The following is a 15244-nucleotide window of genomic DNA, read 5'->3' on the forward strand; positions in this document are numbered from 1 at the left end:
TGGACACTGGAGTGTAGCTACAAATTAAACAGTCTACAAGGAAATAGAACCGGTAATGAGTACAATCATTAAGATTTTTCGGACATCTAACCAGAACACCAGAGAACAGGATCATCAGGGAATAATAGAAAAAGTGTGAAATAGTAAGTGCAACATTAAGTGGATTACAGAAATCAAGGAAGATATGGATGAGCTACAGATTACATTGGAAGACATAACAAACAAAACTGACAAAATCAGGAAACTCACAGACAAACAAACCAGACTGCAAACGAGAATCAACAAACAGACAATAGGAAGGGTAATTTGCGATGAAGAAAGAAGGATGAGATCCGAGAGAATGAAGAAGTACTGGGCTGACAGAAAATTGAAAAAATCTTTGTATAAAGTTGGCTAGAGTGGCCCGATGAAGGCCATAAAAATGTAAATAAATAAATACATAAATAATAATAATAATAATAATAATTACAATACGGTCACTATGTTTCCATGAGGTAAGATGACTGCTCTGTGAAAGTTGTCAAAGCTGTTCTTGTTGGCGGTAGCTTAAGGTTAATATACAGGACAAGTACGTAAATGGTCAACTGTTGCCATATTCTTTTTTAACGAGAAAATGTGCTGTAACTGTAAACTAACGGACTCGTTCTACTCTTTAGGGTCAGATATAGGATTGCCTTTTATTTTATGTTTAGCTGATGTTTAAAATGATCCAGTACACCAAAAATCCTGTTTGTACTTGAACGTATTTGATGAACAACTTTGCTTGGGTTCTACTAGCCAAGAAACCAGCGAAACCTTCATGAACATAATGTACATTTACATTTAACGAAATTTCTGGAACTGTGTAAGATGGGAGTTTTATATCTCTCAGAACAAACGGTTAATATTACTTCACGTGTCTTCAGCCTGGTTTCTTACTCTTTCTGCCGTCTGAGCTTGTACTGACAACATGTAAGCATAACCCATCTGTACTTGCTGGTTTAATAATTATTTTATTTAGCTCTGTTAATTATTTAAAAGTGATTACCATCCTATCTCCTTGTCGTACAAATAACTTTTATTGCGTTTTGGATGGTTTTCAGCGGCCAACAGAGAATTTGGAGACGATCTGTTCGAAGGTGAACGACTGAACACTATTCATGTCATTTCGTTACGTCATACTTTAACAGAAGCTACACTCTCTATCCCTCCTTCCCCTCCGAGATATTTTTCCGATCATTTTAATTTTTAATAGCTTACATAACAATTTTACGAAAGAATTATATGGGTTTGACGAGTTTCCCGCCATCCAGCAATGACGCCAACAAATCTACTCAAAGACTTATAAGAAATTGTACGATAGACCAATACGGGTAAAAATTCAATGAAACTGTAGATTTACCAGTGTGCCATAAAAAGAAATTGTTTTTCGTCGTCAGTATGGCTTGTATTTTTGGTGCAACAATTAACTTACGTAAAATCATATTTTACGTTTGTGCATAAGTTCGTTTTTATTTTGCATTGTGGTATTCCGGTTGCTATGGGTTTATTTATCACTCATCATTTTTATTTGAAGTTCACTGTTGCTATATTTGAGTTTACACATTGTCATTTTGTCATCTGGAGATAGTGAGTGGCGCTATGGACGCCAGGAAATGGAGAGCCAAATGGAGGAATTAAACATTTCCGACATATAGGGGTGGCAGCAGCGGAGGAAGCCAGAGACATTTGCACCGTTTATGGGGGTAAGGCCACTGGACACAACAAGACAAGCAAATGGTTTTCTGGTTTTAGGGAGGCTCGTTTTGATATTAGTGACTCTCCACTCTCAGTAAGATCTTCAGGATATGATGATGATCATTTAAATGCATTAATCCACAATGATCCACATCAGTATACTCGACACCTGGCAAATGTAATGAACTGCGATCATTCCATCACTTGCGACATTTGCATGTAATGGGGAAGGTTCAAAAATCGAAGTATGGGTACCGCATGCTCTAAGCTAGAAACCACAAAAATCGATCGGTGGCCACATGTGCGTCTTTGATTGCTCGTCATCAACTGGCTCGTGAACACAACCGATCATTCCCATCTTGTATAGTTACTGGTGACTAGAAATGGTGTCTTTATGAAAACGTAATGAAAATACAGGAATGTCTGAGCCCAAAGAAAGCGATAGCTCCCCGTAATAATACCTGCGTACAATGTTATGCATCTGGTGGAACAGCGACGCTGTGGTGTATTACGAATTGCTTTCTCGAGGTTTAACCATCGCTCCTGACATTTATTGCCAACAATTCAGACGTCTTGCAGACTCAGTCCAATAACAACGACCAGAAAGACTGCGTAAAGTGATGCTACTCCACGATAACGCCTGCCCACATTCTGCTAGACTGACAAAAACACTATACAGGAGTTACGTTGTGGAGTTATACCTCACCCAGCCTTATTCACCTGATCTTGCGCTCTCAGATTTTCATCTTTTCCGCTCTCTGTCGAACAACCTTCAAGGAACTCTCTTTCTGGATGAAAATGCCTTTCGAACATGGCTTCTTCTTCGCCTCAAAACCACATGATTTCTACAGTCGCGGAAGCAAAGAGCTACCCCAGTGTTGGCAGACTTGTAATTAGTGAAGGAGAATATATTCTTGATAACTAAGGTCTCTGTTATGTTATCTGTCGTGTTTATTAAACTTACGGAAAAACGCTACGAATTTATGCACCAAACTAATACATTATTCTGATGTCGCCCGTTGAGAAACTTTTAATTATATATTTGAGAAAATACCTGGTGTACACTAAATGAGCGTCTTGTTTCTTCTGCAACTTTGGGGCAGGTGGATGATTGCTGTATAAAGTGCTGAAATAAATGCTAACTAGGTGCGTGAAGGAAGCTGTGCGTGTACGCCAGCGTCAGCTGATGACCAACGAAGAGCGTCAATAAGGTCGTGCAAATTGCTGGCAGCACTTCGGCAGAAAGGACATTGTGGCGGGGGAGATAAGAGGGGCGAATATAAGCGTGCGCGCGCCCGGTCGGCGGCAGTGCTCGATGCGAGCTGGTGGCGCGAGGTGCGGCCGAGGCGTGTGGCAGGACTGCGATGAGAGGGGAGCCGCGAGCCGACCGCTACTAGAATGGACTCCAAGACGTACCGAAGCGAGCCCAACCCCCGGCTGACCGCCAACCCTGTGTCCAGGCTGTATATGTGGTGAGTACACGCACGCCTTTCTCTTTACCCCTCCAGCAACGACAGACGCTAAACCCCCGTCTGTACCACTGACAATGCCGCGGTGAAAGTTGTTTAAATTCTGAAATTTTTTTTCTGAAGCTCCCTTACGTTGCAGGTTGGGAATGACGAACGGCTTATAGTTTTATGATTTATTTTAATTTTTTGGGTCTTTTATTTTTCCACAATAATGCATTCATTGGGACACTTTGACCGCTATGTTTAGAATGTGGCATTCAGTAACAACTGACAGCTTCAAGATTTATGGGTTTAGAAAGGTGAAATGTTTGTGTGCTTTGTATTAAAAGAATGCGGTCGATGAAGTCGGAGGATAATGATACCTTCGCGGGTATCAGACGTATTGCACGTGCCTCATTGTCATGAGAAGCGGGTCGTGGCTCAAAATAGCGTTAGACCTTTTTGCTCTCTTCGTTTACGAAGTGCATCAACAAGAAAAAAAGAGGGGGGGGGGGAGGGATGGAAATGATGTTTTAAGTGTGGGGTTTGCTCGACGAGTTCTGTTGTCTACCTGTCAGTGGTCGTAAATTTCTGGTGTTTGTGGAGTAAAGATTTTGGTTCGGTTGTTACAGTCGCGTACTTCACCTAAGTAGTGCAACATAAAAGAAATGTGTACTTCATTCCATTTAAGTCCGTTTTCCGTACTTCCGGAACAATATCTGGACAAGATTGACAAAGAGTCAGTATCGAAACAACTTCATTCATTTTCTTTCCCTCTTGTATAACGTCTTTGAAGCTTAGACTACAATAGGCAGCACGAAATCAAATGCGTCTGACGTCGTGTTGCGCTGTGCTAGAATTGAACTAGTTTTTATTTTAAGGAGGCGACGATTTACAGCTCCTAGACACGTCTTTGAAAAATTATATTTTGCACAACAACTGTGTGTCACAATTAAATGATTTAAAGCCAACTGCAGTTGTCATTTTCTTCATTTACTCGTTGTGCTATTGTACAGCTTCTGTCAGACTATAATGGAGAATCTTTACAAAAAATTTATCGATGGCGCGTTGTACCATACAAGTCTCTGCACCTGGACACAGGTATAGTGTAATGGACACCCATGAAATTTTTGTACGAACTTGATCGTGGTCCAATGACGGAAATTGTCGAATAGTACAAAAAAAAAAAGAAGAAATCAACTGCTGGAGGGACTAAATCATGTAAACTATTATTCATTCCAGCTGAGGATCCATTCTCATAAAAACGATCGAGTTGCGCATCACCTTACTGAAAACAACCAGTTGCTTTTAAATTCTTCTTGTTGAACATCGGGCGATTCAATGAATATTTAATTTTCCGTTATGTCTTATAAACGCTAGAATTTTTGAATGCGATACAATTTCATCTTTACTTAATTACTTCCATGCAGCCTTAAAGGTAGAAACACTTCCCGTAAAAAAGAAAAGTCGCCTTCGATTAAAGTATAGGCAACAATTGCACACTTGTATTTCTAATACAGTTCAAATCATTACAAATGTTAACTGAAGCTTCTGATAAACTGTTGCTATTAGTTCATCATGAGATCACCGATGCCCTTATGATCAGCGGAGAAAAGGTAAAGCATCATCTGTCAAATTTAAATACCGATCGACTCCGAATTTTCTTTTGCAAAGTTGGCAATTTAATTGAATGACTGTTTCGCTAGGAAGAAGATTTTCATGGAATAAACGAAGAAATAATAAAAAACAGCTCTCTGACTATTATTTTTGGCAAGTAGAACAGTCTAAAACGGTCATTCGTTCCTCCTCCGCGCTTAAAAACATTACTGTGGACCTCAGTTTTGTCGTATTAGCCACGTGTTCTTTCCTTTACCGTGCAGTAAATTGCTGTACGTTAATCTCTATGGTTGTTGGCATGTGCTGTGCTAGCTGTGGCACACAGGATGGAGAGCGAAGGGCGAGCATCGCGTGAGGCAGCTGTTCGTCTCTCGCAGCGCTCGGTGGCAGTGAATGGGCGAGTCGTAGCGGTGCGCGTTCACTAGGCAGGCAGACAGGCGCGTCCGCCCGCACACGCGTTCACTGCTCTGCGACTCGCAGCCGCTGCGTACAGACTAAGGGCAGCATTGCACCCTTATGCTGTTTCACATTCCGTCTCCCGACAAAAGCAGCCGGTATTACTGGTCACACTTTCTCTAGCTTCTTGGACTACGACAAATATGCCAGCTTTGTTTCTTTATTGTTGTTTCAACCCTCCACGCCCTATGTGGATGGTAGTGGACAACCAGCGGTGTAAGCATGTTAACAACATACTTAAAATGTGAAACATTTATATATGTTTATGAAATACTCCTAATTACTGTAAAAAGATGACTCCGGAGCTTTGGATTATAACGTTAGTGGTATGGTGTCGGTCTGAGTCATTTTGATTAAATGTGAGGGGCTTACTTTGCGTAGCAAAATAAATACACACAGCCGATTTTAGGAAAAGTAAATTGACAACCATGATTAAGTAGAAGAGCTCTGAGAACATGTAGCACATCTGTAAATGTATTTAGGTCCACAGCACTTTCGTCACTTATTTAAGAGTACTGCTGCAGTGTTTGAGATACTCACCACGTTATGTGACAAGACAAAATTGAAAGAATCTGGAAGTTTAATGTCTGACTTTTACATATCCACTTGTCAGTACAAAAATTATAGAGATAGTCAAGGACTTTAAATGGAAATCTTCAGAAGAAAGACGACATTATTTTCATCAAAAGGTACTGGACAAGTTTAAAACAATATTGCTGCTTCTCTTATTTATATTATTGAAAGTAAGCAGTTATTTCTCCTGTGCTTTATTTGCATCTGGAACATGGAGGGGATTGACAAATAATAGTAGAGTGTTCCCTACACAGTGCGTTGTGGACTGATGTTCCAGAATATTTGAGTAAGAGTAGATGTGAATTTTTGTAATCAGCTTCTGTCTTGTGTCATCTGGGATGGCATATATTGGTCTATATAATGTTCTTCACATTTCGCTGTAACAGAATATGAGGAGGTTAGTCTTACTCTTATTAGCCTCCATTCTCTGATGCATAAGAGAAACTGGAAACAGAACGATACATAATGACAAAGTTCCCTTTACCAAATGACTTGTAAGTTTATATGTACACAGATTTGGCAGGCTGTTTCCACGCATGCCTGTTTAAAATATAAATAAAAACACAACGAAACCAGTCACTAAATTTTAAGTTATTTATTTACGGAAGGTTCCGGAGGTTTTGCTTACTCATCAAACGGCAGTTGCAGTGTTCACTTCATGTATATTGCTCCTAGGAAACCAACGACGTCGAAATATCCGCATTACTGTTCATCTTTAATGCCTACTTTCCTCGTGAGAAATGCACTGATATCGAACTAGCTGCAGTTTTATGCGCCTTTGCTTTGTACTTTCGTCGACGAAAGTACACAACGAAGATGCAGATGTATCGATGTCATTGCTTTCCCAGGAGCAATGCACCTGAACTAAACACCGAAACTGCCACCTGTTGACGGAGAAAACCTCCGAAAAAACTTAAAATTCAGCTGTGTTTTTTATTTTTGTTTCGTCCGTAACTGAGTGGTTAGCGCCGCTGCCTTCGGTGTGAAAGGAGCCATGTTCGATTCCTGGCACTTCCTCAGATTTTTCCTGAGGTAGGGAGGTCTGGTAGGGATCCACTCAGCTCTTGCGAGGCCAAATGAGAAGCTGCTTGACTAAAGAAGCAGTGGCATCATCAGCATTCACCAGGGCTGGCAATAACGGCTGGAAGTTCCACGATCACAGACCGCTCCTCGTACTGCCTTGCAGACGGGGGTCCGCCAGTCGAAACAGACAAGGCGTAATTCGTGAACCTGTGCGTTTTGCAGCCGCTCCTCTGGAGCACAGACGCTGCACCTTCGTTTCTGTCACAGCCTTCACATCAGCCGAAAGATCTTGAGAAACATCTCAGGTACAAAAAAACAAGAAGTCTCGATATGTAGATCAACTCATGAACTCTATGATAAATTGGAACCAGTTTCAAGCATGATACGAAAGACTGAGATTTGCAAAGGACGGACGACAGCACGTTGACCAAGAAGATATGGGACGCAACATGATTAACAGGGAACAACAGGATGAAAGTGTCAGGAGGATTGGAATAAGCGAAAACAATCCGTACGCAGTAGTGCAGGATAAATCCGGCTAAAGGAATACAGTGGAAGCCCACATATGGACTGATGCCAGAACTGAAATTAAGATCACGGAAGCAGGGAGAACCAGAAGGAGCAATAGAACGAAAGAGGAGCAATAGAACGATAAGAAAGAAGACGTACTGAACATGTGATCCGTGACCCAAAAGAGTCGAAACGAATGAAATAAATAAATATTTCTTTTATATACCGCGTGTCTCTTCTAAGACTCGACAGGTGCATTTTTTGTCGATGTTTCCGCAGATACTTGCAATTTCGTTTTTGCAATGCATGGAAGGATTCAGCCCAAGCAAATACTGCTGTCACGTGTTCATACGACTCCCAACGTCAACAGAAAGCGTCGGTTTGTTTCTCCTCACAAACAGAATGTGTATTTCTATGTTGTTTTTCCATAGAATTGTGCCAAATTAGCACAGTGCGATATTCGGTTTCATATTATGTGTCAACAGGACAGGAAAACACGAAGAATAACTGGTACTCCAGGAGCAAAAGAGTAGCGGTCTGGCTTGGCTGTAGCAGACAAGACATTGAGGCGGGCAAAGAAGACGTGAGGGTAATTGTGGGGAGTGGATGGTAGGGGACAGAAATACAATCGAGGGCTGGGGTGTGAGCCGGCTGGCATGGAGAGGGAAAGACGTAGGAGCTGGGGTTCCCCAGTGTGGGGTAGCACAGGGAGGGAACAGGGTGGAGCTAGTGGAATGGATCAATACCAGGGTGCATTTCATTGTCGGGAAAGGACACTCGGTTGAAGTTTAGTTCCTGTTAACTGTTTCTACAACTGCACGAGTGAACGTTTTTGCATCAGTCGTTGGAATCAGATATAGATCTGCTGACGCCTTTTATTATTTTACAGCTGCACAACAGTCAGCAGTCACTAGTAGAGCCGACTTTACACGGGGCGATACGGAAACGCTTGAAAAGATCTTTCCAATGTCTGGAACTGGCCTAACAGTAAGGAACGGAGTCGTCTCACTGTTGCGCCTCTTTTTATATGTTCGAGATATTTTTCGGTAATAAACTATCACTAGATACATTCATTTACAATGTTTTACATCGGATGTAAAATATATGCTGTTACACAAGCATGTGCTTATACCAAAATAATTACAAGTTCAACGCACTTATAGTCATCGGTGCCTCAGTTACCTGATGATATGGACGTATATGTGAATTCCTTCGCAGTAAAACCAGATATCACTCTTTCATAAAAGTGACTTTCGATTTATGTAAAACATGGAATATTTCAATCATTTTTATATTTTCAGGGCCATTTACACTGAATGGCTAATCTAGAGCATAGTCCTCATATTCCCTGGTGCATCTAAACCCTGAGACCTTTTGTCTCTAATGACGTAGCATTCAATGATTTTTTAAGCCTAAAAAAGAAAACGTAAAGTTTTGGCAAGTGAGGAATCACAGAATGATATATTAATATCTTTAAAAGTGTGACTTGCTTTTCCCCACTGGAAGAACAAGCAAAAAATGTTTAATTTGTATGCTTTAGTTCTTTCCCAATTTATTCAATTCTTCCCGGTCGCTTTCCTACCGGAAAATGAGGTGATTATACGTGTCTCAGATCCTCACCTTAAATCACGACGAAGTATTTTTAAGTTCTGGCGTTCCGGCGCCAAGGATGTCCAATGAAAGAAATGCTAATGCTAGAACGAGTAATTTGGTCTATGGTTCAGAACCTGACTCACACGTAAAACTGGAATGAATGTTTACACAACGATACAATACTGCTGGAATACACCTATCAACAATCACCGACCACTCCTTGTTACTTAGCGATGTGCTCTCGGCTGTAGTCTCATCACTGCAGGCTTACGTAAGTTCGAGAAACCAAGCAGGAATTAGATTGCACACATTGAAGACCTGTGTGTATGGAAATGCGATAAGGATCGTTGTTGTTGTTGTGGTCTTCAGTCCTGAGACTGGTTTAATGCAGCTCTCCATGCTACTCTATCCTGTGCAAGCTTCTTAATCTCCCAGTACCTACTGCAACCTACATCCTTCTGAATCTGCTTGGTGTATTCATCTCTTGGTCTCCCTCTACAATTGTTACCCTCCACGCTGCCCTCCAATACTAAATTGGTGATCCCTTGATGCCTCAGAACGTGTCCTACCAACCGATCCCTTCTTCTAGTCAAGTTGTGCCACAAACATAAGGATCGTACTGAGAGGAAAATAGTCACTATCAGTAAGTTTCTTAATGAGACTAAAACGGAAGATTAAAGCTGGTTGCAGCTACACTGTCTACTTTGAATCCCGCTTTTGGAATTAAAAGAAGAATCGATTACAATATATCGCATATGTTCGTTATTAAATCCCTTAGCAGCAATTTCAGTTTTGAAGTCAATAGGATACAAATATAAATCTTGTGTTAATGGAGAATATGATGTTAAAGTTTAGGTTCTCTCGCCGTTTTGTAAGGTCATGAGTTCGAGACCTACCAGCCGGATGCATTTCGTTGAGGAATCCATCAAAGCTGATAGTAAGAACAGCTTGTAACTATCGAAAATCCATGTAAAGAAAGGCCACAGTGCTTCAGAAATAAATTTTTTCCACACACCTACTTTTGAAAAAATCTGTTTCAATGTAGCTTAGGCCGTGTGAACAGAAATATCTCGCGAAAACCTGAGGTAAATTATATAAATTTTTTGTCTTCTACTTTGGGTCACGGTGGAAGGCTCTCGTAGTATTTAGAGAAATACTTTTTAACGCGAAGAAAGTCTGTTCATAAATACCACTGTATTTCTAATTTCTTTGCAATTCTGAACGTAGCAGGGATAAATACAGGGACCGAAACGTGATCTACAACTTATACAGAAACCAAATTGCAGTCATAACAGTCTGAGGACATGAAAGGGAAGAAGTGGTCGAAAAGGTAATTAAGATAGGGCTGTAGCCTATCCCCGAAGATTTCCGATCCGTACACTGAGCAAGCTGTGAAGTAAACCAAAGCCAAATTTGCATAGAAAATTGAAATTCAGGAAGAAGGAATGAAAATTTTGAGGTTTGCCGTCGATGGTATTATAATTGTGCCAAAGTGTCTCGAAAAGCGGTTATAGGATGATCGGCAAAAGTAAAACAAGAGTAATGAAATAAAGTCGAATTAAATCAGGCGATGCTGAGGCGATTGGATTATGAAACGGGACGCACAAACAGGAGACGAATTTTGTTATTTCGCAGCAAAATAAATGACGATGACCGAAGTAGGGTGGATACAAAATGCAGACTGGCGTAGCAACAAAAGTGTTTCTGCAAAAGAAAAATTTGTTAACGTGGACTGCAAATTTAAGTGTTAGGAAGTCTTTTCTGACGGTATTTCTACAGAGTGTAGCACTCTACGGAAGGCCGGCCGGAGTGGTCGAGCGGTTCTAGGCACAACAGTCTGGAACCGCGCGACCGCTACGGTCGCAGGTTCGAATCCTGCCTCGGGCATGGCTGTATGTCATGTCCTTAGGTTAGTTAGGTTTAAGTGGTTCTAAGCTCTAGGGGACTGATGACCTAAGCAGTTAAGTCCCATGGTGCTCAGAGCCATTTGAACCATTTTTTAACTCTACGGAAATGAAACCTGGACTATAAACACTTCGAATAAGAATGAATAGCACCTTAAAAAATATGGCTCTACAGAAAAATGCTGAAGCCTGGACGACTCATGATGAGGTACTGATTCGAATTGTGGAGAATAAAAAAAATTATGGGGCAACTTAACCAAAGGAGGGGATCGGTTATAGGACACTTTCTGAGGCATCAAGGAATCGGCAGTTTGGTTATGGAGTAAAGATTGTAGAGAGAGAAGAAGTCTTGACTACAGTAAGAAGGTTAAAATGTAAGCTGCGGCAATTACGTAGAGATGAAGAAGCTTGCAGAGCATAGACTAACGAGGAGAGGTAAATCAAACCAGTCATCGAACTGAAAACCACAACACCTTTCCATCATCAAGACTCTGATCGTAGAAGGCCTGATCTGACAATTTCCAACGTGAATAGTGGCTCATTTGTCCCCTTTTTTCATCGTAGAAAAACGCTCAGTTGTTGTGCAACGATTTAAAGACTCCCGTAGGAACCGTACAGCGAACTTGACCTGATTTATCCACGCGACCTTGTATCAGTCTAGAACAGTTGCAGATAAGCCGCAGTGCCTGACTCTGCTAGGAGAAATGGGGCGCTGCCTCTCTTTTCATAGTATTTTAGTGGTCAGTGGACAGCCAGTTGGGACTGTGATTACACCTGCGTGCCAAGGTGGGTAGAAATCCCGCGTGCAGCGGCCGGCGCACAAAGGATTGAGGCGGCGTTTGTGGCCGCTGGCTGCACGCGCGGCGCTGCGGCCGACGGCGCGGTTGGCTTCCGAGGAAGCGCGGACCTAGTGCGAACCGGTTGAGGTTGGTTACCACCGAGTCTCGCCTATGTAGGGTGCGCGGTCGCCACGGCCACTATATTTAAGACAGCTGACGCGACGGCCGTACGACAGGAGCACCGCGAAAATCTTCCTGGATGGAATGCGCCTGGGCGAGGCAGTACAAAACACCCCGCTTCTGTCCGGACTGAGTTGCCAGGGTGCGATCCAGTTTGTACTCATACTCATTTCGCAAGCTGTCAGCAAGACGCTAGAAGCAACTGCTGCAGTTGCTCCCTGTCTTCTATTAACTACGACAGACAGTTATAATTTCAAGTACACAGTCCCTAAGAACGCCGTGAATATTATTAAACTGCCTCTGAAGGCAACCGGTTATTCTGTTTATGATTCCATGATGCACTTCGGAGTTTCATAATTCAGTCATCAAGGGGGGGGGGGGGTTGGGGGAGGGGGAGGATTCATTGAAGTTCATGTGTCATGAAAGTTGATTTCACATGTGTGACTCGGTGGACAACTTGTGCCATTGTGCGGTAGTAGGACGCGAAGATACAGTTATTTAAGTGCATGCATGGAACAGGTGAATAGCAACAAAGATGCTCTTCACTGACCACTTTTTTTTTTTCAAACCGCATACACATTACATGCGTTAGTCATCATAAACTGACAATTCAGAGATAGAGTATTATGTTATTTTGTATCTTAGTCGATCAGTAGATTGCTAACTACGATAGCAAATATACGCCCCCCCCCCCTTCTCTAGTCTGTGTTAACAGTTGGCCACTACTAGATATGTTTCCTGACATGTTTAAGTGTGTAGTTGTAATACCCATCGACAAGAATAGGGATCATCGAACAAGTTGTTACTATATTCTAACCCTTTTCAGTTTTTAAAAGTCACACCATCCTGTGAACAACGCAGTTAACTGATTTCCAGTGCGGTTTCAGTAACTGATTCCCGTAAATAAAATATAAACCAAAAATGCTACTTGAGTAGCTGAAATGTTATGGCGTTAATGGCGTCCCTTTTCCGTGGATAGAGCCTTTTCTTCACAACAGAAAGCTGACGGTCACGCTGACAAACTGTACAATGGGAGATAAACCAAACTTGATGAAACACAAGATATCGAGTCCACAAGTTTCAGTACTGGAACGACTTCTGTTCCTAACCCACGCTCACGTTAAAGAAATCTTCACTAGGTTAATGTCTGCTAATTTCGCAAACACATAAATCAAGTACTCAAACTCATCCATACCAAACACAGGCAAGATGATAGCTGAACAAACTTACCAATGGTTCAGAGCAAACAGTTTTATCATATGGAAGATTATAATAGCACAGTTGCAAAGAAATAAAAATGTCTAGCTGGTGTCAGTGACCAAAATTGATGGCCATCCAGTGAGTGAAAACCTCAGTGTGAAATACCATGGCGTCCAGGGGGATAACAAGCTAGAACGGGGACAGCACACCGATACGCTGTTAAATAACTTGCATCTAGCATATTTTCTTATCTATAAATATGTTCCATTGAGCTGAGTTTCACACGAAGGAGCTAGACGATTTGCACATTTTCTCTCCTTATGTTCGTATGAAATTATGTTTTGAGTGATTCCGTTAGACGCTTGCCCACGAAAGGCAAAGGTCCCGAGTTCGAGTGTCGGTCCAGCACACAGTTTTAATCCGCCAGGAAGTTTCAGCATGTGTTAAGTGTATTATTTTGACGCAGCGTTGTTACGTAATTCTGTATGGATGCAGTTATATCTTCCTACGCAGCTGACGTAGATAATACACATTAATACAGTGATGCTTGATCGAGAGGTAGCCATCTCAAGTCGTGATGGAATAAATGTCTTCACATTCCGGTGCGTTAATGTCCTTGATTAACCCTGCGTTGCTACTATGTTGGTTTGTACCACCGTTGCTACGAGGGGTCTCACAGACCCGGCGTGCGTATCGGTCTGATTTGTTAAGGATAGGGAGTACAAAAGGGTTTCACATTCACGTATGTTGTCTAGATGAAGTAAACAAGCACGTTTTGCTTTGGGTTTGAGTAAATTGTTGTCCTTCTTTAGTACGTAAGCAAATTAGACAGTCTTTCTAACATTTATGTACCTTACAGGACAAAAATGGTTACACAATGTGACTGTCGTGTGTCATAGCAGACGAAGTAGAACAATGAAAGCTACGAAAACCAAACTCAGGTATGAACAGATGAGTAGAAAACATGTACGAAAACATTGTAAGTAAACGGAGAGAGTCCACAATGTCTTTTGAGCGTACTGTTTCCACATGTTTTACCACACCAGGCCACTACATGCAGTATTTACAAATTAAACTTGAGCGTTTTTTTTTTTGAGTCACGCAAACTTAGAGCATTTGTAACAAATATATTGCTTTTTGCTATCTTTACACCCATAGCACCGTCGTCTCTCTAAGGCACCGTGCTCTAGTTCACACTTCCATGGTCTTGCTGTTCGAAACCCGCCAGCCTGTTGTCAGATCTTTTGAGAGGTCGGTTGATATGCTGACGTGTGTGCTACAAACGTATTTGTGTTGGGACAAACGATACCATCATTGCTACTCTGGGTCTGATAGCCCCAACAAGTACTTACCTACTTCCTATGGTCGGTCTGGCAGACCCAAACACGCTACAAGCACTCTAGACAGTGGACTTCCGCCGTCACTTCACGAGCAAATGGCACAGATGTGTAAGGTAGGAAGCTACAAGGAACGCTGCTCGTGTGCAGAGCTGTGAACCAAACGAAAACGAATCGCTCACACAAGTCAGGGTTCGGGAGACCCACCAGTAGCAATGCAGGGTTAAATACCTAACTTCTCTGTAGCGTCTTAGGAAGTGAAGGAATGATAGGTCCTAGATGATGAGTCACTTATTGGATGGCGACGTTAAGTTTGACGGTCGTGTCTGTGCCATTTAGAGGTATAAGAAACGTGCCAACACTGTGGTGTGGCTTTCATAACGATTCATGTGAATGCACACACAGCACATAGCACTACACCCTATAAACCCAGATCACAGTTATGGCTAGGACCCTAAAACACAGTAGAAGTCGATCCTTTAGTTAATGCATCACAAGGTCCGAATTCGAGATAATAACATGAGCAGTTATGTAACTGACATTTCGTATCATCTGGTCTTTAACTCAAGGATGTTATGAAACTGAAATCTAAAAAACAAGTAGCCAATAAGATATGAATGTGTCATCGAACCAGCAGCTATAGGGCGCTTCACTGACACCCTGTAAACTTCAGGACAGTTTCATATATCATATGGTTTATTATGGTGATTAGATTAACGTTATGTCAATTTATATTCGCTTAATTTTCAGGTTAATAACTTATTTCATCCAGTTATTCGAATATAGTCGAGAAAAGATTTAATAATTTCATATACCAATATTACTGGTGAATTTTGAACTCTGCTACATCGTTATCTTGACGTAACACTGCGAAGCTATAAAAATGAATTACGCTCATGAAATAAGTT

At 41.6% G+C, this 15244-nt stretch overlaps 1 protein-coding gene across 1 annotated transcript in view; it reads left to right on the top strand.

Moving 5' to 3' along the window:
- Positions 1-3025: 3025 nt before the first annotated feature.
- The window catches only part of LOC126162751 (ATP-binding cassette sub-family C member 4-like), a 386365-nt gene continuing 374146 nt past the window's right edge, over positions 3026-15244 (top strand). Inside the window, exon 1 of the mRNA XM_049919433.1 lies at positions 3026-3188. Within this exon, the coding sequence (XP_049775390.1) occupies positions 3115-3188 (74 nt within the window). The 5' untranslated portion in view covers positions 3026-3114. The remainder of the gene's footprint in view (positions 3189-15244) is intronic.

The sequence above is a fragment of the Schistocerca cancellata genome, chromosome 2 (assembly GCF_023864275.1).
Source record: "Schistocerca cancellata isolate TAMUIC-IGC-003103 chromosome 2, iqSchCanc2.1, whole genome shotgun sequence".
Lineage (NCBI taxonomy): Eukaryota > Metazoa > Arthropoda > Insecta > Orthoptera > Acrididae > Schistocerca > Schistocerca cancellata.